This window comes from Triticum aestivum, chromosome 1D (assembly GCF_018294505.1).
Source record: "Triticum aestivum cultivar Chinese Spring chromosome 1D, IWGSC CS RefSeq v2.1, whole genome shotgun sequence".
Lineage (NCBI taxonomy): Eukaryota > Viridiplantae > Streptophyta > Magnoliopsida > Poales > Poaceae > Triticum > Triticum aestivum.
This window is the reverse complement of record NC_057796.1, coordinates 465,042,550-465,069,656: the sequence shown is the minus strand read 5'-3', so window position 1 is coordinate 465,069,656 and position 27,107 is coordinate 465,042,550. Positions and strand designations below refer to the sequence as shown.

The 27,107-nt window shown below is 45.6% G+C and overlaps 2 protein-coding genes and 6 non-coding genes across 8 annotated transcripts; 4 read left to right on the top strand and 4 right to left on the bottom strand.

Annotated features, from left to right (window-relative positions):
* Positions 1 to 4,694: 4,694 nt before the first annotated feature.
* Positions 4,695 to 8,224, bottom strand: LOC123175967 (probable 1-deoxy-D-xylulose-5-phosphate synthase 2, chloroplastic). Its single transcript, XM_044590408.1, has 4 exons — positions 8,033 to 8,224; positions 7,681 to 7,863; positions 5,652 to 7,388; positions 4,695 to 5,266 (listed from the first exon to the last, which is right to left on the bottom strand). Exons 1-4 carry the CDS (start codon positions 8,105 to 8,107, stop codon positions 5,120 to 5,122), a joined length of 2,142 nt encoding a protein of 713 aa, XP_044446343.1. The 5' UTR covers positions 8,108 to 8,224; the 3' UTR covers positions 4,695 to 5,119.
* A 2,853-nt stretch (positions 8,225 to 11,077) lies between these two features.
* Positions 11,078 to 11,151, top strand: TRNAI-AAU (transfer RNA isoleucine (anticodon AAU)). The gene has a single exon. It is a non-coding gene; the product is annotated as a tRNA-Ile (tRNA).
* Positions 11,152 to 11,205: 54 nt separating this feature from the next.
* TRNAV-AAC (transfer RNA valine (anticodon AAC)) lies at positions 11,206 to 11,279 on the bottom strand. The gene has a single exon. It is a non-coding gene; the product is annotated as a tRNA-Val (tRNA).
* An 888-nt stretch (positions 11,280 to 12,167) lies between these two features.
* On the top strand, positions 12,168 to 12,254 carry TRNAM-CAU (transfer RNA methionine (anticodon CAU)). The gene is given in 2 exon segments: positions 12,168 to 12,205; positions 12,219 to 12,254. It is a non-coding gene; the product is annotated as a tRNA-Met (tRNA).
* Positions 12,255 to 15,669: 3,415 nt separating this feature from the next.
* TRNAI-AAU (transfer RNA isoleucine (anticodon AAU)) lies at positions 15,670 to 15,743 on the top strand. Its single transcript has one exon. It is a non-coding gene; the product is annotated as a tRNA-Ile (tRNA).
* Positions 15,744 to 15,800: 57 nt separating this feature from the next.
* On the bottom strand, positions 15,801 to 15,874 carry TRNAV-AAC (transfer RNA valine (anticodon AAC)). The gene has a single exon. It is a non-coding gene; the product is annotated as a tRNA-Val (tRNA).
* A 2,103-nt stretch (positions 15,875 to 17,977) lies between these two features.
* On the top strand, positions 17,978 to 18,064 carry TRNAM-CAU (transfer RNA methionine (anticodon CAU)). Its single transcript is given in 2 exon segments — positions 17,978 to 18,015; positions 18,029 to 18,064. It is a non-coding gene; the product is annotated as a tRNA-Met (tRNA).
* Positions 18,065 to 18,562: 498 nt separating this feature from the next.
* On the bottom strand, positions 18,563 to 21,487 carry LOC123175958 (DNA replication complex GINS protein PSF2). The gene is made up of 8 exons (XM_044590401.1): positions 21,188 to 21,487; positions 20,999 to 21,073; positions 20,451 to 20,565; positions 20,095 to 20,194; positions 19,955 to 19,985; positions 19,775 to 19,867; positions 19,170 to 19,322; positions 18,563 to 18,846 (listed from the first exon to the last, which is right to left on the bottom strand). Exons 1-8 carry the CDS (start codon positions 21,233 to 21,235, stop codon positions 18,826 to 18,828), a joined length of 636 nt encoding a protein of 211 aa, XP_044446336.1. The 5' UTR covers positions 21,236 to 21,487; the 3' UTR covers positions 18,563 to 18,825.
* Positions 21,488 to 27,107: the final 5,620 nt, after the last annotated feature.

Genomic DNA, 27,107 nt, shown 5'->3' with positions numbered 1-27,107 from the left:
GTCTCCTACATATTCTACAAAGATCTTTATCGGTCGAACCGTTATGACAACATACATAATTCCCTTTGTCCGTTGGTATGTTACTTGCCCGAGATTCGATCGTCGGTATCTTCATACCTAGTTCAATCTCGTTATCGGCAAGTCTCTTTACTCGTTCTGTAATACATCACCTTGTGACTAAACTCCTTAGTCATTTGCTTGCAAGCTTATGATGTGTATTACCGAGAGGGCCCAGAGATACCTCTCCGATACTCGGAGTGACAAATCCTAATCTCGATCTATGCCAACTCAACAAACACCCTCGGAGATACCTGTAGAGCATCTTTATAATCACCCAGTTACGTTGTGATGTTTGATAGCACACAAGGTATTCCTTCGGTAGCGTGCCGACGGTGATCACATCGACCTTGAAACCATTCCCGACGCGCATCGTCACCTCGTCCTTAGCCAATTTTCGTTTAATCCGTAGCTCCTGTTTCGAGTTACAAATATGACCAACCGAACCAGTATCAAATACCCAGACACTACTACGAGCATTAGTAAGGTACACATCAATAACATGTATAGAAAATATACCTTTGTTCACTTTGCCATCCTTCTTATCCGCCAAATACTTGGGGCAGTTCCACTTCCAGTGACCATTCCCTTTGCAGTAGAAGCACTCAGTTTCAGGCTTGGTCCAGCTTTGGGTTTCTTCCCGGGAGTGGCAACTTGCTTGCCATTCTTCTTGAAGTTCCCTTTCTTTCCCTTGCCCTTTTTCTTGAAACTAGTGGTCTTGTTAACCATGAACACTTGATGCTCCTTCTTGATTCCTTTGTGGTTTTGTTATGTCGGATTGAATCTTTTGGATGTGAGAGCACTTGATGTATGTCTTGCGATGGGATATCCTTGGTGAAAATGGGATGTTCTATTGATTCACTTGATGTATGTTTCAGTTATCAATTTGCGGATTCCCGTGGTGACATTGGGGTAATCTATGCATAGGGGTTGATACACGTTTTCATATTCCTTTCTCCGATAGAAATCTTGGGGTACTCTTTGAAGTTCTTTGTGTTGGATTGAATATTATGAATCTGGAATTGTGTGATGCATGTCGTATAATTAACCCGCGGATACTTGTGGTGACATTGGAGTATCTAGGTGATATTAGTGTTGATTGATGCGTGTCATATGGTGTTATTTTAGTACGAACTCTAGAGCTGTTTGTGACACTTATAGGAATAGCTCAATGGATTGATCGGAAAGAATAACTTTGAGGTGGTTTCGTACCATACAAACAATTTCATCTTATATTCTTTGCTATAGGAACTTTGGAGTGATTCTTTGTTGCACGTTGAGGGATTATTATATGATCCAAAAAAATCATTATTGAGAGATCTTGCACTAGTGAAAGTATGAACCCTAGGCCTTGTTTTCAAGCATTGCAATACCGTTTTCGCTCGCTTTTGTTACTAGTTACCTTGTTGTTTTTATATTTTCAGATTACAAAAACCTATGTTTACCATCCATATTACACTTGTATCACTATCTCTTCGCCGAACTAGTGCATCTATACAATATACCATTGTATTGGGTGTGTTGGGGACACAAGAGACTCTTTGTTATCTGGTTGTAGGGTTGTTTGAGAGAGACCGTCTTCATCCTACGCCTCCCACGAATTGATAAACCTTAGGTCATTTACTTGAGGTAAATTTGCTACTATCCTACAAAACTCTGCGCTTGGAGGCCCAACATGAGTCTACAAGAAGAAAGGTTGCGTAGTAGACATCAAGCTCTTTTATGGCGTTGTTGCCGGGGAGGTGGGTGCTTGAAGGTATATCTTTAGATCTTACAGTTGAACCTTTTAGTTTCTTGTTTATCACTAGTTTGGTTTATAAAAAAACTAAAAATGGAATTAAGGTTGCCTCATATTATTCATCTTTATCATGTCATTTTTTAAAATGATGGAAAGGAAAATTGTGCTCAGTGGTTAGAAGAAGAATTCAATAGAATATTTGGCATGAAAAATGATGAGCATGATTGCAATGTTGTTGGTATGAATTCTTTGAATATCCATAATGCTAATGATATGCAAAGCCATAAGCTTGGGGATGCTATGTTTGATGATGATGATATTTTTAGTCCCCCAAGTTTTGATGAGAATATTTGTTATGATGATAGCATGCCTCCTATTTCTGATGATTATATTATTCAAAGTGGGTTTGGAAGAGTGTCAACTCTAGGTACTAATGATCTCACTATTTTGGAGGGTGTTGAATCTTATTGTAATAATTATAAAACTAGATTTGGAGAGGTCATGACTTTATTTAATGATGATACCACTATTTTGGAAGAGATTTCAATTGATTTTTACAACAAATTTGCTATCTATGATGATTATGGTGATGACATGTATGATATAAAGAATAATGATAACCATGAAATTTTTCATCATGATTTTAGTGCTAAAATTGATTATGTAAATCAATTAACCAATGTTCTTTATTCTAGGTTGTAATGTATATCACTAATCAATTTGTTTATACTAAATTTAAATTAAGTGATGTAATAAAAGTTATCTTTCAAATGATTTGTGACAATTTCACAAATCATATAGTGCACATGTACATATTTGTATTTTTGTGCACATTTTGTATTATTTAGTTTCACTAAATATTATGTTAGAGGTTTCTAAAGAGTAAAGTATGACTGATATTTTATTAGTGACATTGTAATCAACGGGTGCAAATATTTCAGCCATTTCAATATTCGCATAGTCATCATCTTTTCGTAGCCACATCCCATGTGGGGAATCATGCTTGGGTCGGTCGAAACAAATATGAGACCAGGACCGGAATAAAGTTTTATATCAAATTTTTATACTTGTTTGTTTTTATCATAGTATAATATTATTAATATATTTTATTTTTTTAGTTGCTATATTTAACCACATAATTTGTTTTGTATAGTTAACCAATATTCTTTGTTCTTATTGTAATGTATATCACTAACCAATATGTTTATATTTAATTTAAATTAAGTAAAAGTTATTTGTTAATTAATTTGTGTCAATTTCAAAAACTATATAGTGCACATGTACATATTTGAATGCATGTGCACATGCTGATATATAATTTAGCTTTAGTAAATATAATGATACATGTTTCCAAATAAGAAGATACAACTAATATGTTATTAGTGATTTCTAGTGTATTATTCGGTGTGCATATTTATAGAACCTTGTAGAGTATAAGTTGTACATTTTGCAAATGAATTGCAAGGTAGATTGAGTAATAAATTTATTACATGCATGATATTGAAATAGCACCAAAAATTGACGTGCGTAAACATATCACTAATTCAGTTATGATTACATTCAATTTGTTTATTTAATATACTCATCTAGACGTTTAATTTCCTATGGTGTATATAAGAGCTCATGCCAGTTTCTAAACTAAAAGGTTATGTACGGATTACACATAGAACTGTATTTTGCGTAGATTTCAGTACAACCGCCAGGACGTCCATCGGAGATGAGAATAGCAGGCTAACTAAGCTCATTGTCTATCAGATTCACAAATCACCTATTATATTAGGTTTTACTTTGATGTGATGCAGATTTGGTCCTACAAAATTAAAATTTTATTCTACACATATGCAATAATCTTTTGGACTTAATAGTATAGTGGTTAGTATTATATTTAATAATATTTGGGGCTCTCCTCCTCTTGGGGCCCCGGGCGGTTGCCGTCTCTTTGCCCGACCTAGGGGCCGGCCCTGGTCGTGTCAGTCATTACTTCACTCGAGTTGAGGATGTTTTTGGTCATGGAGGCATTATTCCTGGGAAATCACAATATTTTGATATGTAAGGACTATGGATGGTCAAGATTGTTCATGAGGCGCCATGTCTACTGAGGAGGGCAAACATGTTCCCAGAACCGCAGTTCTACTCACCATAGATGTTGTTTTGTCAGCTAGGGCAGCTTAGACCTCTAGAAACTATTGATGACTAGTGAATGTTAATGATTTGTAGACTATATTGAATGTTGAACGATGACTATTGAATGATGAATATTGAACTTGAAGGATTAATGTTTGTTGTAGCATTTTTTTGACTAGGCTATATTGAATGATCATTGATGACTATCTTATGATGAATGATTTGTTGTAGTATTTACAATTTACCAGTTCATAACTGCATTTGGTGAGATGGAATGTTGAACCAAATGTTGTGGTAAATCTATTTGCATATTTGGAATCAAAGTCCTATTGTGGCAGTTGATGTAGTATTCTGCATTGATGGCTCAACAAAACCACCGATGACCGCACATTAGTCTTCAAAATCTGAAATTGCTGAACTGCAAAAGGAGTTGTATATATATGAACGAGATGAAACAAATCTAGAATAACCTTCAAATTCAGAAAGAAAACACAAACACACAGGGGACTCTACTACAACAAGCTCGACACGGCCCTAGGCATCAATCAACATGCGACGCCAGAGATAAATCACTAGAGTCACGGAAAGGAGGAATTAGTATGCGCCACTTCGACAATCCAGATGTTAACCCATCCATTCCCATGATTCCATCCAAACAAGCACTACACTAGGATAAAAACCAGGAGGCGATCTATAAGCCGCAATGCGGTGACTCTTTTACTAGGAGATCAAAGAACTTGTTGTAATTGTCACATCCATAAACTAAAGACAGGCTATTACATTACATGGTCTTAATAATTAATATACTTGTAATAACCATCTGTACAAAACCCAAGGGATGGATGCATGCATATGTACTACTACCTCTCTGTAAAATTTTATAAGATGTTCTATGTCAGCACTTTAGTGACCTTAAACATCTTATAAAAACTTACAGAGGGAGTACTTATCCTCTGGCTCAAAGAAATGCTCCAACTCATCTGCTTCGCACTTGGAAGCATCAGAACATGCCAAGAATTACACACTGACAGACATTGTCATGGCAACTCCAGCTACCTAGTATTGTAGCATTGTCGAATCCTTCCAAGATCCATGTAACTGTTAGGGAGAAGGGAGCAGCAGCAGCAATGTCGTTTCTCTGCTGATTCATGTTGTGGGTGTGGGCGTATAACACTAACACATGCTGGTTGGCTGATTGAATCACTTGATGTGGAGCGCCTCCAATGGCCGACCCAGCAGGGACAGCACCGTGGCGGCGATGTGCCTCGGCGTCAGGCCGGCCTCCTCCATCTGGTCCTCCGCGGCGCCGTGGTCAATGTATCGGTCCGGCAGGAACATCGATCTCAGCTGCAACAAACAAATCTAACCATCAGTGACCGACCCTGAAAAGTTCCAAGCAGGAATGTTTCCGTCTTCTTCCGAAAGAAACGCTATTCTATTCGCCAAAAAAGTACCACTGTCTGCACCCTTCGTTTTTTTAGTCTGCATATAAGATGTAGTTAAAGTCAAACTTTATAAAGTTTAACCAACTTTATAGAAGAAAATATCAATATCTACAATACTAAAACTATATGGTATGAAAATTAATTTCATGATACATCTAACAATATTGATTTCATACTATGGATCTTAATATTTTTTCTATAAACTTATTAGTCAAAGTTAACAAAGTTTGATTTTGACAAAATCTTATATGCAGATTAAAAAGAAACGGAAGGGGTACTATTCTTACCTTGAGCGGGCCGTCGAGGATGCCGCTGAGGCTGAGGTAGTGCGCCACGTGGGAGCCGAAGCCTCCGATGGAGCCCTCCTCGGCGGTGATGAGGATCTCGTGCTCGGCGGCGAGGTCACGGATGAGCTCCGTGTCCAGCGGCTTGCAGAAGCGGGCGTCGGCGACGGTTATGAACACGCCGTGCTCCTTCAGCAGCTCCGCCGCCTTCAGGCAGGCCTGCACCATCGTGCCGTATCCTAGCAGCGCCACCCTGTTGCCTCCGACGAGCACCCTCCCCTTGCCTACCTGCATGGGGGTGCCTCTGTTGTCGAGAGGCAGCACGGCGCCCACGCCGTTGCCGCGGGGGAAGCGGAAGCAGCTTGGGCGGTCGTCGATGGCGCTGGCGGTGGCGACCATGTGCATGAGCTCGGCCTCGTCGGCGGGCGCCATGACCACCATGTTCGGCAGGCAGGCCATGTATGTCACGTCGAACGCGCCGCAGTGCGTGGGGCCGTCCGCGCCGACGAGGCCAGCCCTGTCCAGGGCGAAGCGCACCGGCAGGCGCTGCAGATCCACGTCGTGCACCACCTGGTCGTATCCGCGCTGCAGAAACGAGGAGTAGATGGCGCAGAACGGCTTCATCCCCTCGGCGGCGAGCCCCGCCGCGAAGGTCACGGCGTGCTGCTCCGCGATGCCCACGTCGAAGCACCGCTCCGGGAACCGCTTCTGGAAGTAGTTGAGCCCCGTGCCGCCGCCCATGGCCGCGTGGATCGCCACCACCTTGTCGTCCACCTCCGCCTCCCGGATCAGTGACTCGGCGAAGTACTGCGTGTACGACAGCGTCGGGCTCTTGGTCTTGAACTGCTTCCCCGTCGTCGGGTCAAACTTGAGCACGCCGTGCATCTTGTCCGCGGCGGCCTCCGCCGGCGGGTACCCCTTCCCCTTCTCCGTCACGATGTGGACGAGCACGGGCCCAGAAGCCGGCATGGACTTGACCTTCTCGAAGATGGTGATGAGGTCCTCGAGGTTGTGACCGTCGACGGGGCCGATGTAGTAGAGCCCGAGCTCCTCGAAGAGCGATGAGCCCGGGGCGCTCATCATGCCGCGCGCGTACTCATCCACTTTGGCTGCCACCTCGTGCGTCGAGCCGCCAATCTGCTTGGTGACGGTCTTGGCGGCCTCCCGTAGCCGCCGGAGCTTGGTGCTGGATTGGAGCTTGGTGAGAGCCTTGCTCAACGCGCCCACTGGCTTGGCCGGACCGTCGAGGGTGGCCGTCGGGAGGGAGACCTGCTTGTTATCATTGAGGACCACTATCATGTTGGAGTCGAGGTAGCCGGAGTTGTTCATGGCCTCGTAGGCCTGCCCGGCGGTCATGGCGCCGTCTCCGATGACGGAGATGACGTGGTTCTTTTTGCCCTGGAGGTCACGCGCGACGGCCATCCCGAGCGCCGCGGAGATACTCGTGGAGCTGTGTCCGGCGCCGAATGCGTCGTGCGCGCTCTCGTCGCGCTTGGGGAACCCAGCGAGGCCAGAGGTCTTCCGCATGGTGTGCATCCGTGACCGGCGCCCCGTGAGGATCTTGTGCGGGTACGACTGGTGGCCGACGTCCCAGATGATCTTGTCCTCCGGCGTGTCGAACACGTGGTGCAGCGCCACCGACAGCTCCACCACCCCCAGGCTTGAGCTGAGGTGGCCGCCGGTCTTGGACACCGTGTTCACGATCTCCGCCCGGAGTTCCGCAGACAGCTGCTCCAAGTCCTGCATGCCGCGTCAACCCAGATTAATTCATTTAGTCTTGCTAAGTCTTAGTTGACTAAGACTTCGTTGATGCTATATCCGTAAGATGTTATATTGAGATCCATGAAAAAAAATTTATCAGTTTTTTCTTTCTCTTTCTTACGTGCTATGTCACTTGACCGATTCTTGGTTAAATCTCAGTCGACTGAGACCTAACCACACTCTAATTTGTTTAGCTAACTGCATGCTGTTATCAATCAGACGATCACGCAGACATAGGCAGCCAGAGATAGCTGGAGGAGAATATACGCACCGTGGTGGAGAGGTTTTTCATGTGGACGGGGTAGTTGATGGTGTCGAGCAGCGGCGTCGCCGGCTTCTTGCCGGAGTAGTCGATCTTCCAGGCGCCCGTCGTCGGCTCCTTCCTCATCGCCAGTTTCCCGTCGCCGGCGCCGGCGCTGCTAGCCGCGGCCGCAGCGCTCGCACGCAATTGGAACTGCAAACATACGACATCATAATCACCCCGTCAGCAACACATCCATCAAACAGATACTCCGGCGAGCCGGCACGGGAGACGTAACCCGAAGGCAAACGGCCGCATGCGAAAGTCGTTAACAGGCAAGAGATCGAAGCCATTTTCCCGGCGATCAATCGGCCGTACGCACCTGCCGCCGACAAGAAGCGTGAGTAATGGCCGGGGCCGTGTGGAACGCGGAAGGCAACGATGCTTGGAGCGCCATTGGAGAAGAGAGACACCGTGGACGTGCACGCACACGGCGCAGCTACTCGTTGCAGCTTGTGATGAACTGTTTCGGGTACAGGTGAAAGCTCAGCCGGTAGAGGCGATGGGAGGGAGGAGAAGATGAGGTGACACAGGGGTAGGAGCTGCTGATTAAATAGAGACAACATGTTGTAATCTCAAGCACAGCTCCGCCACATATTTTTCTAAACAAGCGACGGTATTGGACTGGAGCAAGAGGATTCTTTTCCCCATGTTTATGGAAACAAACGTGCATGGTTGAACGCAAAACATGTGAATCACTGGTCACTGCCGATCGGGACTGTGTGTTTGGAAGTTTGATAGCGGGAATCACATGTTGTGGACTAATGACTTTTTCCTTCCGACGTCAAACTTTCACTCTCTTTTTCTACCGTTACAGAAGAAGACCAGGAAGAGCCACGAGGGAGAACCGGTCATCAATCCCTTCATCCGCGCGGGCTAGTCATTTTGGAACACCCTATTGTGTAAATCAGAATATGTACACACTGAAAATATTAAGAAATTAAGAAATTCGCCTATCAAATGTTACTATTGAAAAGCACTATTACCCGTTTGCGCAAAATAGCATAAACAGAGTATTAGTTAAGGTTTAATTTTGCTATTTGCAAAAAAAAGGTTTAATTTCACAAAAAAAAGGTGTAATTAAGGTTTAGGTCATCTCTCGGTTGGTATGTGAATCCAATATATTGCAAAAGCTTTAAATCCTATCATAGCTAATCTTTTCAAGAGGGACGTAAGTATAAAAAACAATTCAAATCATTGTCATGACATCATAAAAATTAGTTATGAAGAAATTAAATGGTTACAGTCGTACTTGACCACTTGCATCACACACAGGGCGAAACAGCACTAAACGACACACACACACAGTCACCTATCACTTCCAACTTGAGTCAGACAATCCTACCCCAAATAATAGAGCACGATATAATTAAATTGTATGTAAAACGTGAGTCTGCAAGACGCAGAACAGAGCCAACAAATTTTTGTTTTCTTTGAATGGATCGCAACAAGATTTCAAAGGAAAAGTGCAATAACAGTAGTATTTGAACCGTTACAAAAAAAAATATGTTAAGACTAACATGAAAACATTTGATGACATGCCTTTTTGAGCACATATACCTCACTTGTCGTCTTAGGGCATCTTCAACGCTGACCCTCAAACCGCCCGCAACCGTTCGGATCGCGCGGTCCGGACGTGTTGTGTCATCCAACACGGTCCTGCATCGGTTCGCAGGATGATCCAAACGCACTTTCTCCCGCAAACCAATGACAATCTAGGGAGGGGGAGCTTTGCGGGCATCCGGACAGCCGCCACAACCGCTTCTGGCCACCCTGGCCCACCCAAAACCCTCCCGCCTCGCCTGCGCGCCAGCTGCTCGCGTTCATGTTGTTGTAGAGCAGCTGGTCCACATTGAAGCCGGTCCAGAGCGGACACAACCTTTCACTGGCTCCAGCATTGAAGCGGCGCATCTGTCGAGGGCACCTCCGGTGACGCGTGCATGGTGTCCGCCCCTGTTCAATGCCGGAGACGCGTTACTGGATGGGACAGGGCGGATATCTACCACGCACATTCAATGCCCCGTTCGTCCGTATGATGCCATCAAGCAGGCTCACCGCCCGAGAAACCCACTCCGACGCCGCGCATTGACGCATCCAGACGTCTGGCCTCACCAGAATCCGCTATTTCAAGGCGGTCACACCCGGCTAACTCCACGCCGCAACACAAGCTGCTCCACATCCTCCTCCTTTGCAGCACATCTGCCATGACTGCAGGCGGCAACACTCTGTGGGAGAGCCTTTCGATGGAGATGAAGCACGAGTGCGGCCACCTGGCAGAGCCGCCGTGCCAGGCAGATTGAGGTCGACATGCCGGCTAGCTTGTCCGAGGTCTCTAACGACGGGGACGACCCCATAATGGAGATGAGCTCCGAAGACACCGCATCGGAACCTATGCATGTGCAAGCCGGCTTCACCATGAAGCTGGCGCAGGCGCACTACAACAACGCCATGGCGGAGGTGCAGCTTGTGTCGGCGCCTATGTCGGCATTCCAGCAGTCGCAGGAGGAACAACTGTACAACATGTTCCTCCTAGAGCAGCACCGACTGGCCAAATCGATGGTGAGAGCGCTGATGCCACCATTTCCATTGTGGACCTCACGTCCACCGGCGGCGGACAAGGCGAGGACTCCTCCAAGAATGAGTAGGGCATGGGGGCGGCAGGGCCTTGTATCCCATGTGGGCCGGTCTGTCTCCTGTGTTCTACTCTTCCTCGCCGAAAACCGCAGCTTCACTTTATCGGTCTTATCGCCCGTGCTCATGGAGACGACGGATGGAGGATGTGGTCTCAAGAAGGGCACAACAAGGGCTTGCACGCCGGCAGCTGCCGTAAGATTGGTTTAGGGTCGGAACATTTTTTTTCTTCTAAATGTAACGAAAATCCGCCGTGTTTGCATGAATGTCGTTCAGTTTATATGAAATCCGCTTGTTTGCACGAATTTCGTCCAGTTAGTTCACAAAGTTGTTGAAACGTATGCGGGTAGTATTGGATGGCGGCCTCCGGCACCAGGGTACGCTGGATCTGAAGTGAGCAGCAGCATGACCTTGCTGCAGGGAGGAGAAGAAGAAGAAGGAGAAGAAATATTATCCGTAGAAGTCGCTGCAGGGAGACTGATCCCAAAGTGAACTAGGGAAGGCTGGTGTTTTGCTCTCAGGCGGATGGGAGACGAGAAGGTGCTGGACATATGTGGGGAGCCAAATTTGATGCATTGAATTGATGGCTGTTGTACCTGGTGTACGGTCTTGTCAATCCAAAACCAGCCTGCTCTTCGCTGTCCAAACAAAAAACTGGAAACCTTCCCAAAAATAAAAATAAAAACCAAATCGAATAAATTATAATTAAGATCGCAAAATATTTAGAGACACAGCGGGCCTATTAGCTCAGCTGGTTAGAGCGTCGTGCTAATAACGCGAAGGTCGCAGGTTCGAGACCTGCATGGGCCATTTCTTTTTTTTTCTCGCTCTTGAAATTGCATAAAAAAAAGAGAAAAAATACATTGGCTTCGCCCGGGTTCGAACTGGAGACCTTCAGTGTGTTAGACTGACGTGATAACCAACTACACCACGAAACCATGATGACATTTGTTCGAGTCAAAATTTAACAAACCAAAGCGATCTAACTACACCACGAAGCCATTTATATTCTTTTACAATTTATTTCAAAACTTTAGCAGGAGATCCTTCAGTGTGTTAAACTGACATGATAACCAACTACATCACGAAACCTTCATGTCCTTTTGATCCACCTGACTTACATTATATCTTTTTTGGCGTTCACTAAGGAGGCAAGCGTGCAGCAGATTGAGATTCTATAGCAAAACACGGAACAAAGTGTGCAATATTCAACAATGACTCACATTAAATAAATTTTCATTTGTGTTTCTAATCGATGAAAAGTATCTCCTGATATATCGGGCATGCATAGACAAGGTCTGCCCACAACATCTCCAATGCCTCAAGCGTGTTCGGATCGAGAGATGAGGGTGGAAGGGCTAGGACATATTAATAGCGATTGAGAAATATTTCTTAAATATACTCAACAGAATGATCATGTCTTCATGTATTTTTCTGTGCAACTCATGCCAAGACCTCATATGCCTTGGTGTCTTTGGTTTCAATGACAAGGCTAGATGAGTTAGGACAATTCAACCTTTTTGTATGTTTGGTAGTACAGCACGATAGCAAGTTGCAACTCATCGTCTTGGAAGTACCAAGGTGCACTTCATCAAGTTGGGAGCTTTGGTTTGGTGGCAGTAGGAAGTCCACCAAGTTAGAAACATCAATGTGTGGTATAAGGATTCATCGAATTACAAATAGGAAGTTTGTAATTCGTTGAGTTGGAAGCTTCAAGCCCAGCAGAAGAAAGTTGCAACCCATCAAGTTGGAAGCTCGAACTTGAGAAAGTGATGAAGCTACCAAATAATAGTACATATTACGACTGTTTCAAACAGTATCACAAGGGGGTGGTGGCGCAGTTGGCTAGCGCGTAGGTCTCATAGCTAAAGTGAGTGATCCTGAGGTCGAGAGTTCGAGCCTCTCTCACCCCAACATTTTTTTTATCTCAGCCGTTCCTGAATTTATTCCACCGACTAGTGGTTTTTCTCCGTGCTGCTGAGCCTGAGACTGCTAAAGGTGTGCCAATATACATGTATCCATCAGCACCAGAATGCTGATCTTCCTGCACAGTCTCCTGATCCTGGATCTGCAGGGCTCTCTCCCTCGCCGCGCCGCCATGCTCCGGGCTCATCACCCATGGCCACACCGGCAATCCTGCTCTGCTGAGATTACGTTGAGGTTGATTGAGCATTTCTTTCCTTGGCGTTTGTTTGCTGTGGATGTTCCCTCTGTAACTCAACTCGCTTTTACGTTCAGTCTGTAAAACACAGACGACTGGGAGCGAGCCCAACGTCATACCAATAAAACTAACAAACCGCTCGCTGTTAAAACACAATCATGTCGAGTAGAACAATCCTAAAACCTTATGCTTAATAGAGAAGCACACATCGATTAATACCCGATACAATAGGAGAGAAAGGCCACACGCTGAGGGAACTAAAATGGCTTTCAACTAGGAGAATGAGCACTACAATCCACACTTTATCTGTTTCGAAAAAAAAAACTATCCACACTTTACGCAGACAATTAGTATCTGCGAGTACAAGTGGCAGGTACATGCATATCTTGCTCGTCGCCTGCCTTAGGTCTCTCTGCACAAGCAAAAGTGAAGGGCAAATTTGTTATGTGTAACTTTTCCCGACAAGAAGCATACAGTTAGGGAGTTCACGGAATTAAGCAAGGATTTTATCAGGAGCATGAAAGCAGATACGAGTACTGATCCAAACTTGTTATGCATCGTATTGGCCCACTCAAGGTGATGAATGGTCATGTTGACTAGATTTGAGGTAGGCAATCATCTCTAGAGCAGCTAGCACATTTGAGTAAATCTGGTAAGGAAAGCAGAAAATACTTCCTTGAAGACAGTGGAAACCATGTCTACAAAAGAGAGGCCATAGCGCATCTTCAACACCGACCCATAAATTTACTCCCGCATCCGTCTGCGAACACGAATACGTAAATCGGTCATCCGATTTTATTCTATATATGTCCGTCAGTAAATGGCAATTTAAAATTCTAATAAAGTCCGATGCATAATGCGCACCAGATCACACCAGTGCCGGATCATGTCCGATAACAACCAAAGAGAGACAAGTATGCTTAAATTTTCACATGCCCGATCAGAAAAGAATACGAGTCCAATAGCTCGTGCCGAAAATTAATTTTTTTTGCCCTACCAGACCGGTAATCCAAGCATCCACGCTCAAGGTGCCGTCGCCGGCGCGTAGGCAGCCTCTGCCTCCGCCTCCTTCTCTGTCGCCTCCTCCCCATCCTTGTCCGCCGCCTCCAACTTAACTTTCTGCCGCTGCAACATTTTATAGCGGACGACTCGCACGATCATTCTTGCGTCCGCATCCAAAGAGTCCAAATTCAAGGACAACATCTTGGCTCCTCCACATCAGTTGCAATCTTCACTCTTTATTCTTCGAGCATCGCCTTATTCTCCTCGAGTATGGCCTTCTTCTCTTCGATCATGGCCCTCTTCTCTTCGAGCTTGAACTTCTTCTCGATCGCCTCCATCAACACTTTGAACCTATCCGCCCTTTTTATCTCCTCGTTGTCCGAGCACTTGACATTTGACTCCTCCTTCTTGGTCAAGATGTCCTCGAACATGTTCGTCATCTTGGTCGCCGCACCTTCTCGCTTCGTCCTCTCCTACTCTCACTTCTTTGCCTGGAACACTTTTCTAACCTTCTTGGGCGGTTCTATCGTTGGGTCGGTTGGGTCAATGGTTTCTTCCTCGGTGGCTTGGGCGGCGGTCATGGCTATGAATGTGTTCCACTTCGATTGTCCATTCAACTTCAACAAACAATGCATGACGGTGAAGTTTTTCTTCTCCAACTTCTTGAACACCGTAAACGCACGAGAAGGCTACACATTAAAACATTGTCAAGAATGCATATCTGGCAAGTGATCAACAAAAATATGCATATCCAGCTACAAAACTATGCATATCCGGCAAGTGATCAACAAAACTATGCATATTCGGCTACAAAATTATGCATATCCGGCTACTGATCGACAAAACTATGCATATCCGGCTACAAAAATATACATATCTGGCTACTGATCAACAAAATTATGCATATCCGGCTACCGATCAACAAAACTATGCATATTCGGCTACAAAACTATGTATATCCGGCTACTGATCAACAAAACTATGCATATCCGGCCAAATGAACTTACTTGCTTGGTGATTTGTGCACCACTACGACACCGTGCGATGAGATGCGCCAAGCGCCCCCAACATACACGTGATTAGGGTTTGACTGACAGTCATGCACGATGAATTGCGAAAGCATCGACAAACTGAAACTGTCAACACTGAATCTATCTGCTGTCTGTCTTCTTCAACTGTGATGACGCACGTCAACTTCAGCTCAGATGAACTAGGTTGCCTAAAAAACGTGCTCTATCAGACTCCATTTCTCTAACTAGTTTTTGTGGTCACAGAAAACACCGCAATTCACAGCGGGCGAGCTCTATAGAGATCTTTATTTTTTTCAGCGGAAGTACTATTTCCACAGCTTAAAAGTATATATAAACATAGACATATGCTTGTAGTATAGACGTACAAAACCATGTGACACATGTGGTGAGAGATCCAAACTATTTGAGAAAAAAAAATATAGACGTGCAAAATTTCATGAACACATATATCCATACGTGATGTACACAAAAAGGCAAATACGTAGATTAAAATATGATTTTTCTTTGTTGTATTTGGGCCATTTTTTTTGTGGCATACAAATAATCAAATTACTTGATGAAGCTTTACGCATACACCATACTTGAAGAACATACATTTGTATTTATAGATTTTTTTTTGACATTTTTTAGAACGTTTAGCCCGTCTTTTGCAACGCCGCACTCGATGCAACCCATCCTATATTGTCATCCATGTTCGCGGGAGCCAACCACCTGAACTTTCACCTCGCCTTTTCTTCGTGCATGCCCCCTTGAGGTCCGGCCGACCCCCGCCCTGCGGCCTGCGACCATCGCACCACCGCCACCACCTTCCTTGCCAGCTGATCGCACCACCGTCGGCTGCAGACGCCTCCGCCGCTCGCTCCACCGTCACCGCCTCCCCTGCCAGCTGATCGCACCACCGTCGGCTGCAGACGCCTCCGCCGCTCGACGTTTAAAGAAGGAAATATGAGGCGTGATACGGACGCCGATTTTTTTTTACAAACCCTCCATCGGGAACGTTTACAACTAATAGAAGTAGGTCGGTGTGTGGTCTCATTCTTCCTGCCAATTGAAAAGACGAAAACAAGCATGTTCTACATTCATGTAGGTAGTATTACTCTGTAAAGATGGGAAGACACAGAAAACATTCAAACAGGCCTATTAGCTCAGCTGGTTAGAGCGTCGTGCTAATAACGCGAAGGTCGCAGGTTCGAGACCTGCATGGGCCATTACTCTTATTTTTTATCGCTCTTGAAATTGCATAAAAAAAAAGAGAAAAAATACATTGGTTTCGCCCGGGTTCGAACCGGAGACCTTCAGTGTGTTAGACTGACGTGATAACCAACTACACCACGAAACCTTTGTGCTGCAATTATCCACGAAGGTTATATAGACAGGGGGTTATTGCTTACTGTGGCGCCCACTGGATTGGGTAGACAGACCAGTGTCATGTCAGATTGAGATCCCACAACAAGAAAACGAACAAGTGTGATATTACATTAAAAAAACTTAAGAATTTCATCTACATTAAGCAATGGCTACTGGAATGGATTTTTGATGCTTCAGACTTCCACTCTATGGTGCTAACAGTTGCAGCAGTATGACATACTTGGGAGGACAGGAACAATATAAGAAATGGAGAGAACATTCCTTATCTTGTTCAAGTGGTGGGGAAAATTAAAGCATACGCTGACTTCATATTGGCGAACAATTTCAGATCGGCTGTGCCAACAGTCGTGAGAACCTGGCATCAAATCCCAAAATGGTCTCTGCCACCGGAAGGGTCAGTTCTGATCAATGTTTTTTTTTTAGAAAAGGAGGGCGACCCCCGGTCTCTGCATCTGGACGATGCATACGGCCATTTTATTAATTATTGACACAAGACCTTACAGAGTCATACAACAATAAGTCTAAAGCCACCAAACTAAGCAACATCTGTCGCTATCCCTATCCAGTTGATGTAGGGGCGCTGAAAGTCTTGGCCTAATACCAAACAGTCCTCGCAGCCAAACCTAACATCTAAGACTCGAGGTCCCAACCAGGACGCCTGCCGGGTATGGGCACCCATCAGTCTGGCGTGCTTCTCAACCAGGACGCCTGCCGGGTACGAGGCCGCCGCAGCCACCTGCCACCAATCCATATATAGAGCTGTACTGCTGCATCAACCTTGCCCGGTCTAACTGCCGCCGACGCCACCACGACGCAGGCAGCGTCACCCTCCTGCGTGAGTCCTTCTCCGCTCATCAGGCGCCGAGTCTCCACTGCGCCACGCCGCCGAGATCCGCCGTCATCAATGGAGCAGAGGAAACACCGCTCCTCCTCTTGTCCCCTCCAACCGACACTTGCTCCAAAATGATGCCTCCATGAGGGAGAACGATATCGAAGGCACCGTCATCGTCCGATTCGGTATACCCAGATCTAGGGTTTCTCCCGGAACTTCCCGATCAGGTTGATGTGACCTGCAACGACGATGCCTCCAGAAGAGAACGACGTCTGAGACGCCGCCATCGTCCGCCAAGACCGCAGTCAGGCGCGATTTTCACCGGAAGCCACGTCTTCCCGACCTCATGGCTGGTTGGAACCGAGCGGAACCTCACCACGAAGACGTATGTCGCCGTCGGTACTCCGGCGGAGATCCGGCATCTCCTCACCGGTCCCTCCACGCGCCGCCGGTCGGCGGAAGGCCTCCCTGCGACGGATCCAAACGGGGCGTTGGATCCGCAGTGACCGCCATCACCATCACGACCAGGACAGCCCACCCCGCCGGATGGGGCGCTGCCACCGCCGCCGTCCATGCAGGGCCGCCGCTCCGCTGGCGATGGTGCTCCGGCCCCCGCCGCACAGCCCGGATTCGCCGTCCTAGCTGCCGCCGTTGGATCGCACGAGAGGAGCCGCCCCCGCCGCCTCAGCTGGGATTCGCCGCATCCACCCGCCCAGAAATCTTCGGCACCGGGCCCGCCGCCACCGCGGCCCACGCCGGCGGCAGCGGCGGCAAGAAGGTGCTGGCGGCGCTAGGGTTTCGGGGCCCCTGGCGCCGCCTGGGGGGAGGCGACGCGAGGGGGAGGGGGAGGCGCGGGGCTATGGACAACGATCAATGTAGATGTTGCAATCTTCTCTGAATCAAAATGCATGGGTATTGGTGTTTTAATTCAGAATCTCTTGGTGGGTCTGGTACTAGCTGCTTGCAGACGATATGTGGACCGAGATGAAAATCCATAACTAGGGGAAGCTATTGCAATGCGTCATGCGCTGTTATTTGCGGCGGAAGCTGGGTTCCCAAAGATTGTGGTGGTATCTGATTGTTTGACCTTGGTTACCAAAGTAAAGACTAAAGAGCAACATGGTTGATAGATCTCATATACGCGATTTCAGAAGAATTCCCAAGGACAGAAGAAACACATGAAATGGAAAAATAGAATGTTATGAACGAATACAAACGTTTGTTTCGAACTTTAATCACATTGGGGTGGTGGCGCAGTTGGCTAGCGCGTAGGTCTCATAGCTAAAGCGAGTGATCCTGAGGTCGAGAGTTCGAGCCTCTCTCACCCCAACAATTTTTGTCTTTTCTTTTTCCTCAGCCGCTCCCGAATTACATATTCCACTGACTATTGATTTGTTGTTTGGCCATAATACGAGCTTGATTGTTTCATCAAGCCCAGCTGCCATGAAAACCGGAGCAGCAACGGCCGGTCCAAGCGTTTTGTAGGAAGCACTCATATCTGTATCTTTTTGTGTACACGCCTACAAAAAACCTACTGTAGCATCTATTTCCGGGGCCATCACATTCAGGAACTACTTCAGTATGCCAACACAGACAACTGGGAGCGAGTCCAACAGCATGCCGATACTGACGAATCAACATCTCGCTATTTCAAAGCGCCTCCTGAAGTCGACGTCGAGGATCAAACACTTTGGACCCCCGTTACATCGATCACTGATCAATGTACCTCATGCTCGCCTAACTAGAACAATCCTGATACCTCAGGGTTGATAAAACGGCAAACCACACACTGCAGGAAACTACAAAGGACTCCTTAACATGCAACCATGACAAGTAGAACAATCATAAAACCCTATGGTTAATAGATAAGCATGCATCCATTATTATCTGATACAGTAGGAGAAAAGCCACACACTGAGGGAACTAAAATGGCTTTCAGCTAGGAACATACAGCACACCACAACAGCGCAGGTACCGTTGTTCACTACAATCCGCTTCTATGCAGAAAATTCTTTGCGAGTACAAGTGACAGGTACATGCATATCTTGCTTATGCTCATCACCTGCGCCTTAGGTCTCCGCATATGCTCGTTACCTGCGCCTTAGGTCTCTCTGCACAAGAAAAAGAGGAGGGGGAATTTGTTATGTGGAACTTTTCCTGACAAATCATACTATTAGGAGCTCTCAGATTTAAGCAAGGATTTTATTGCGTATGCTATCAGAAGCAAGAAAGCAGATACGGAGTACTGATTCTTGTGTTTACTTGTAATATCCAAAGTTGTTATCCATCATATAGGCCTACTCAACTTGATGAATAATGCTGTTAACTAGATATGTGGTAGGCAATGTCTCATGAGCAACATGGAGTAAATTTGGTAAAGAAAGCTACTTCCTAGAGGAAAGTAGAAGTCATGTCTACAAAAGAGAGGGCTTACCCTCGGACCGCGGTCTGTGACTGGTGTTGATCTGCTCCCTGTATTATCTGCCTGCTGAATCATCTGCGGGCTATCATGCTTGTAGAACGCTTGCAAAGTTCTAACCATAAAAGGACGGACAATGTTCACCTCCATTGCAGAGAGATTTTTGAGCTGTCGAAATGCAGAAAAAAAGCGCAAGGCCATGAGCAAGAGATCAAGCGCATTAACTAGAGCCCAAAATTAGTCTCAGATTGCTGTATCACAAGTAATAAACAATGTGTAGTAATACTGTAACAAAAAGGTATGCTACAAGTAAAGCAGTATGCCAGGCTCATTCAAAATTCAGAACCCCTCATAATTTTGTAACCGATAATCATATTATCAACATTTGTATATTCATAGAACCCCTGGATGCATTCAAATTTTGAACAAGTGTATTGTTGACTAAATCCATGGGAAATAAGAAGGTTAACCTATAGATACATTTATAAGATCACTTCAAGAGAAAACACCAGAAATATTAATGTAATGGAGAAAAAAGACGGCATATTACACATCTCCATAATAGCTATAACAGCAGAATTTTAGGAGCCAATGGCTGGAAGTGGAGGACAAAAGGATACCTTCACAGCATGAGTACGGCCAGATATTGTCTCTAATCCAGTTTCGACCTTATGGAACCTGACATCTCTGATATCCTCAATCAAAGATCTCACCTGTATCAGAACTTCAAGTAAGAATCTTTTAAGACATCAAAGCAAACTAGACAGTAAAGATTTCCTTCAAAATTCTTCATAACTCACCAAGTATGCATCTGTGATGTCATCACGAGCACTGTACAAATAAACAATAAAGTTAGGCTATACATGTTGCTTAATGAGCAGGATTCTGTAGGTTCATATTACAGAAGAAAAACAATCAGAAAGTCGCTTGGTATGCTTACTGATCAAACAGAAGCTTAGATATTTCAATATAGTGGAATGGTAATGGTTGAAATTCTCTAGGTGACTCTCTTTCTGCGTCCAACACCTGTGTTAAGCGTTCTAGCAACAAAGGGGTGAAAATAGGCAGTTCAGTATATATCAGATATAAGGAGTACAGATGGTGCAACTGAAGGACAAATGGGCAGAAAAGAAGTGCACACTGGTTGCATACATCGCTAACAAAGTTAAAAGGCACAGAGCTCCCATGTATGATTTATCATGTATGCATCAGCATGTAGCATACAATCCTATAAGCTACGATACAGGTATGACACGACGTGAAGCTACTAAAACAAGCAAGCGAGCGAGCACTTACCAACAGTCATCCATTCAGGTGCACGTATGGTGCACTTGCCACGCCTCTTGAGCGCCACAGCGAGCCACAGAGGGACCTTGCTTGGAATTTGTGGGAAGAAGGGTCCGAAATCCCCCTACATGATGGAGGTGAGTACAATGTTAGCCAAAACTGAACCATGTGAGTAGCACCACTTGGCACTTTGGATATTGCTTGGTCTGTTGCCAAAATTTCGGTTGCCTGAGGATTATTTGATGTTCCCTTCACAATTGTTTTGCCAATTTTTTGGCCAATACAGGGTGGAGGAATCTCTCCATAAAATTGGCAACTGACATTTGAGGGCCAGAAACCAAACGTACCCTAGACATGAGTACATGACTAAACTCTAAAATTGGCCCAGCTCTCAAGAATTCCTACATAACACTACAGTCACCAAAGCTTCAAAGTGTTCTAATCACTAGACAGCGAATGGCCGGAGAAAATCCCGGAGAAATGGAGGCGCGGTGAACATAACGAGTGAACTAGGAGAACACTGACAAGCAAGAAATCAGTAAGTTCAGAGCACGCACGCAGATCATGTTCAGGGCCTCCATCCGGATGTTGGGGACGATCTCCACGATCTCGTCCTCCGCCACGAACTCCACCTGCACCAACCAACCAACCAGCCGCCATCACAAACGGGGCCAGCAGCGGGGGAACAGGCCCTCCTAGGTCGACAAGGATGCATACATATACGGATGGACGCGGGGGTCGATTACCTCGGAGGGCGAGAAGAGGGAGAGATGCGGGTCGGACTGCCCCGCCATGGCGATTTGGGGGCGGATCTAGATGGTGCGCCGGGTGCCTCGAAGCCCGATGGCCGAAGACCGGGACGGACTGGAGACGGCGGGAACGCGACGCGCCGGCGAGGAAGAACCGGAATGGCGGCGGCGCCGCCGCACGTGAGGGGTGGGAGGCGGGGAGTGTAGGGGTGGAAGTGGGAGTGGGATTGGGATTGGGGCGCCGGCGGTGACGCTGTCGCTAGGGCGGCACCGCGGGAGCTCTAATTTTTCCTCGAAAAAAATAGCTTTTCCTTTTTAGCTAAAATATAAATGGGATTATTCTAACAAAACTTCAGAGCACGTTTCACTTACAAAATTATTTTATTTTTATACAGAGTTATACTAAAGTTGTGTCAATTAATTTGGATCGGTTGAAAATACTATATTTTACTTCAATCCAAACTTCTATTATTTTATATAAATTGAAAAGGCGTTCATAATGTCAAGTCGCGTCAGCGGCTCGTTTTCACTGTGATAGTGGTCATTCAGTGGTTTAAAGGCCTTGATATAATTTTTGTTATGTTTAAATTTTTTTTTCTTCAAATGAATTTTGATAATAGATTTAGATATTTAAAAAAGGAAGGTTCACACTAAACCATTACAAAAGGTCTAGCTGGTTTGACAGCAGAAATTCGTAAAAAATAAAGTACAACCATCTACCCTAGTTTCTTGCGTTGTACTCCCTCTATAAACTAATATAAGAGCGTTTAGATTACTAAAGTAGTGATCTAAACACTCTTATATTAGTTTACGGAGGGAGTAGTTTTTATCTTTCCTTTTCACGAGACGAGTTTTTATCTTTCCTTTAAATTGAGGAGAGGCTCCTCATTATAGCATTTTTCTTCGATAAAAGATAGGTTTTATTAATTCATAATGTCACATCAAGAGAATATAAAGCACCATGGATCCAGGATATGTACAAATTAGAATGCACATAATCAGCACTAACCCTTGTGCACACACAAAACAAAAAAGTGGCATCTGAATGTCCCGTCGAAGCAAACTCAAGCCTATATCAATAACCATTAACATCAACCATCACATAAATTCGCAAAGGGCACACACCTTCCAGCTATGCCAGACCACATGGTTGCTTCGCTATCCGCAAAGTCGTTGGATTTCTCACGAGGGCACGCCAAGTTTTAAGTTCTAGTTTCTGAAAGGTTGTGATTTTGTTGTTCATTCATGTCAAGTTTCAACGGTTGAAACTTGATGAAGTTTCTAAAACTTTTCAAAATGTATTTAACAGTGGTTTTATTTCAAATCCCTCATCACAAGGAACGTGAGATGAAACATAATTTAGATTTTGGTTCAAAAGATATAAAAGATTCAAACTCCAAAGCCAAAAAATGGGGTCGGTGCCCTCGTTCTTGTGTGCCACAAATCACCTTCCTCAACCACCACCGATGACAACACCCAGACTATGAAAAAATTGCTTCAATAACGACACCTCCAAGAAAGGAACACCGTGGAAGTGCCGATGTCGCCAGATCCAACAAGGTCTTGGGTTTTCACCACTAAAAAGAGGAGCACCGAGATGACTACTAGCTCTACTAGTGAACATAGTCTGAGGTGGCCAGGAGCAGTCGCCGCGGTCTCGAATCCGACGAAGATCAAATCTCCACGGATGTCCGCGACGTAGTTCAAGCTCCCAAATCTGACCTGATGGCCAGGGGCGTAGCTATCGATCTGCTCCAGATGGCCAAGCGTGTTGGCCCGCAATGCGTGTTGGGAACGTAGTAATTTCAAAAAAATTCCTACGCACACGCAAGATCATGGTGATGCATAGCAACGAGAGGGGAGAGTGTTGTCCACGTACCCTTGTAGACCGAAAGCGGAAGCATTAGCACAACGCGGTTGATGTAGTCGTACGTCTTCACGATCCGACCGATCCAAGTACCGAACGTACGGCACCTCCGAGTTCAGCACACGTTCAGCTCGATGACGTCCCGCGAACTCCGATCCAGCAGAGCTTCACGGGAGAGTTCCGTCAGCACGACGGCGTGATGACGGTGATGATGTTGCTACTGACGCAGGGCTTTGCCTAAGCACCGCTACGATATGACCGAGGTGGAATATGATGGAGGGGGGCACCGCACATGGCTGGGAGAGATCAACAGATCAACTTGTGTGTTTAGAGGTGCCCCCTGCCCCCGTATATAAAGGAGCAAGGGGGGAGAGGCGGCCGGCCAAGGAGGGCGCGCCAAGGGGGGAGTCCTACGCCCACCGGGAGTAGGACTCCTCCTTTCCTTGTTGGAGTAGGAGAAGGGAAGGAAGGGAGAGAGGAGGAGAAGGAAAAAGGGGGGCGTCGCCCCCTCCTTGTCCAATTCGGACTAGAGGGGGAGGGGGCGCGCTGCTGCCCTGGCCGCCCCTCCTCTTCTCCCACTAAGGCCCATTAGGCCCAATATACTCCCGGGGGGGTTCCGGTAACCCCCCAGTACTCCGGTAAATGTCCGAAACCTCCCGAAACACTTCCGGTGTCCGAACATAGTCATCCAATATATCGATCTTTACGTCTTGACCATTTCGAGACTCCTCGTCATGTCCGTGATCATATCCGGGACTCCGAACTACCTTCGGTACATCAAAACACAAAAGCTCATAATACCGATCGTCACCAAACTTTAAGCGTGCGAACCCTACGGGTTCGAGAACTATGCAGACATGACCGAGACACGTCTCCGGTCAATAACTAATAGCGGAACCTGGATGCTCATATTGGCTCCCACATATTCTACGAAGATATTTATCGGTCAAACCGCATAACGACATACGTTGTTCCCTTTGTCATCGGTATGTTACTTGCCCGAGATTCGATCGTCGGTATCTCAATACCTAGTTCAATCTCGTTACCGGCAAGTCTCTTTACTCGTTCCGTAATGCATCATCCCGCAACTAACTCATTAGTCACATTGCTTGCAAGGCTTATAGGGATGTGCATTACCGAGAGGGCCCAGAGATACCTCTCCGACAATCGGAGTGACAAATCCTAATCTCAAAGTACGCCGACTCAACAAGTACCTTCGGAGACACCTGTAGAGCACCTTTATAATCACCCAGTTACGTTGTGATGTTTGGTAGCACACAAAGTGTTCCTCCGGTAAACGGGAGTTGCATAATCTCATAGTCATAGGAACATGTATAAGTCATGAAGAAAGCAATAGCAACATACTAAACGATCAAGTGCTAAGCTAACGGAATGGGTCAAGTCAATCACATCATTCTCCTAATGATGTGATCCCGTTAATCAAATGACAACTCATGTCCATGGCTAGGAAACTCAACCATCTTCGATTAATGAGCTAGTCAAGTAGAGGCATACTAGTGACACTATGTTTGTCTATGTATTCACACATATATTATGTTTCCGGTTAATACAATTCTAGCATGAATAATAAACATTTATCATGATATGAGAAAATGTTGGACCGCCGGCGCGAACACGGTGGTCTCTGACCAGGACCAGGAACCAATTCGAATTTGGATCTTAATAACTCTATTATTGCCTCTAGGGCATATTTCCTTCGGTCTCCCACTTGCCCTAGAGTCAATAATCTAGATTACACAGTAATGATTCTAACACCCGTGGAGTTTTGGTGTTGATCATGTTTTTCTCGTGGAAGAGGCTTAGTCAACGGGTCTGCAACATTCAGATCCATATGTATCTTGCAAATCTCTATGTCTCCCACCTGGACTTGGTCCCGGATGGAATTGAAGCGTCTCTTGATGTGCTTGGTTCTCTTGTGAAATCTGGATTCCTTTGCCAAGGCAATTGCACCAGTATTGTCACAGAAGATTTTCATTGGACCTGATGCACTAGGTATGACGCCTAGATCGGATATGAACTCCTTCATCCAGACTCCTTCATTTGCTGCTTCCGAAGCAGCTATGTACTCCGCTTCACACGTAGATCCCGCCACGACGCTTTGTTTAGAACTGCACCAACTGACAACTCTACCGTTCAATGTAAACAAGTATCCGGTTTGCGATTTAGAATCGTCTGGATCAGTGTCAAAGCTTGCATCGACGTAACCATTTACGACTATCTCTTTGTCACCTCCATAAACGAGAAACATATCCTTAGTCCTTTTCAGGTATTCTAGGATGTTCTTGACCGCCGTCCAGTGATCCACTCCTGGATTACTTTGGTACCTCCCTGCTAAGCTAATAGCAAGGCACACATCAGGTCTGGTACACAGCATTGCATACATGATACAGCCTATAGCTGAAGCAGAGGGAACATCTTTCATTTTCTCTCTATCTTCTGCAGTGGTCGGGCATTGAGTCTGACTCAACTTCACACCTTGTAACACGGGCAAGAACCCTTTCTTTACTTGATCCATTTTGAAATTTTTCAAAACTTTGTCAAGGTATGTGCTTTGTGAAAGTCCTATCAAGCGTCTTGATCTATCTCTATAGATCTTGATGCCCAATATGTAAGCAGCTTCACCGAGGTCTTTCATTGAAAAACTCTTATTCAAGTATCCTTTTATGCTATCCAGAAATTCTATATCATTTCCAATCAGTAATATGTCATCCACATATAATATTAGAAATGCTACAGAGCTCCCACTCACTTTCTTGTAAATACAGGCTTCTCCAAAAGTTTGTATAAAACCATATGCTTTGATCACACTATCAAAACGTTTATTCCAACTCCGAGAGGCTTGCACCAGTCCATAAATGGAACGCTGGAGTTTGCACACTTTGTTAGCTCCCTTTGGATCGACAAAACCTTCCGGTTGCATCATATACAACTCTTCTTCCAGAAATCCATTCAGGAATGCAGTTTTGACATCCATTTGCCAAATTTCATAATCATAAAATGCGGCAATTGCAAACATGATTCGGAGAGACTTAAGAATCGCTACGGGTGAGAAAGTCTCATCGTAGTCAACTCCTTGAACTTGTCGAAAACCTTTTGCAACAAGTCGAGCTTTGTAGACAGTAACATTACCGTCAGCGTCAGTCTTCTTCTTGAAGATCCATTTATTCTCTATGGCTTGCCGATCATCGGGCAAGTCAACCAAAGTCCACACTTTGTTCTCATACATGGATCCCATCTCAGATTTCATGGCCTCAAGCCATTTTGCGGAATCTGCGCTCACCATCGCTTCTTCATAGTTCGTAGGTTCGCCTTGTCAAGTAACATGACCTCCAGAATAGGATTACCGTACCACTCTGGTGCGGATCTTACTCTGGTTGACCTACGAGGTTTGGTAGTAACTTGATCTGAAGGTATATGATCATCATCATTAGCTTCCTCACTAATTGTTGTAGGAGTCACAGAAACAGATTTCTGTGATGAAAACTTTCCAATAAGGGAGCAGGTACAGTTACCTCATCAAGTTCTACTTTCCTCCCACTCACTTCTTTCGAGAGAAACTCCTTCTCTAGAAATGATCCATTCTTAGCAACGAATGTCTTGCCTTCGGATCTGTGATAGAAGGTGTACCCAAGAGTTTCCTTTGGGTATCCTATGAAGACACATTTCTCCGATTTGGGTTCGAGCTTATCAGGTTGAAGCTTTTTCACATAAGCATCGCAGCCCCAAACTTTAAGAAATGACAACTTTGGTTTCTTGCCAAACCACAGCTCATAAGGCGTCGTCTCAACGGATTTCGATGGTGCCCTATTTAACGTGAATGCAGCCGTCTCTAAAGCATAACCCCAAAACGATAGCGGTAAATCAGTAAGAGGCATCATAGATCGCACCATATCAAGTAAAGTACGATTACGATGTTCGGACACACCATTACGCTCTGGTGTTCCGGGTGGCGTGAGTTGCGAAACTATTCCGCATTATTTCAAATGTAGACCAAACTCGTAACTCAAATATTCTCCTCCACGATCAGAT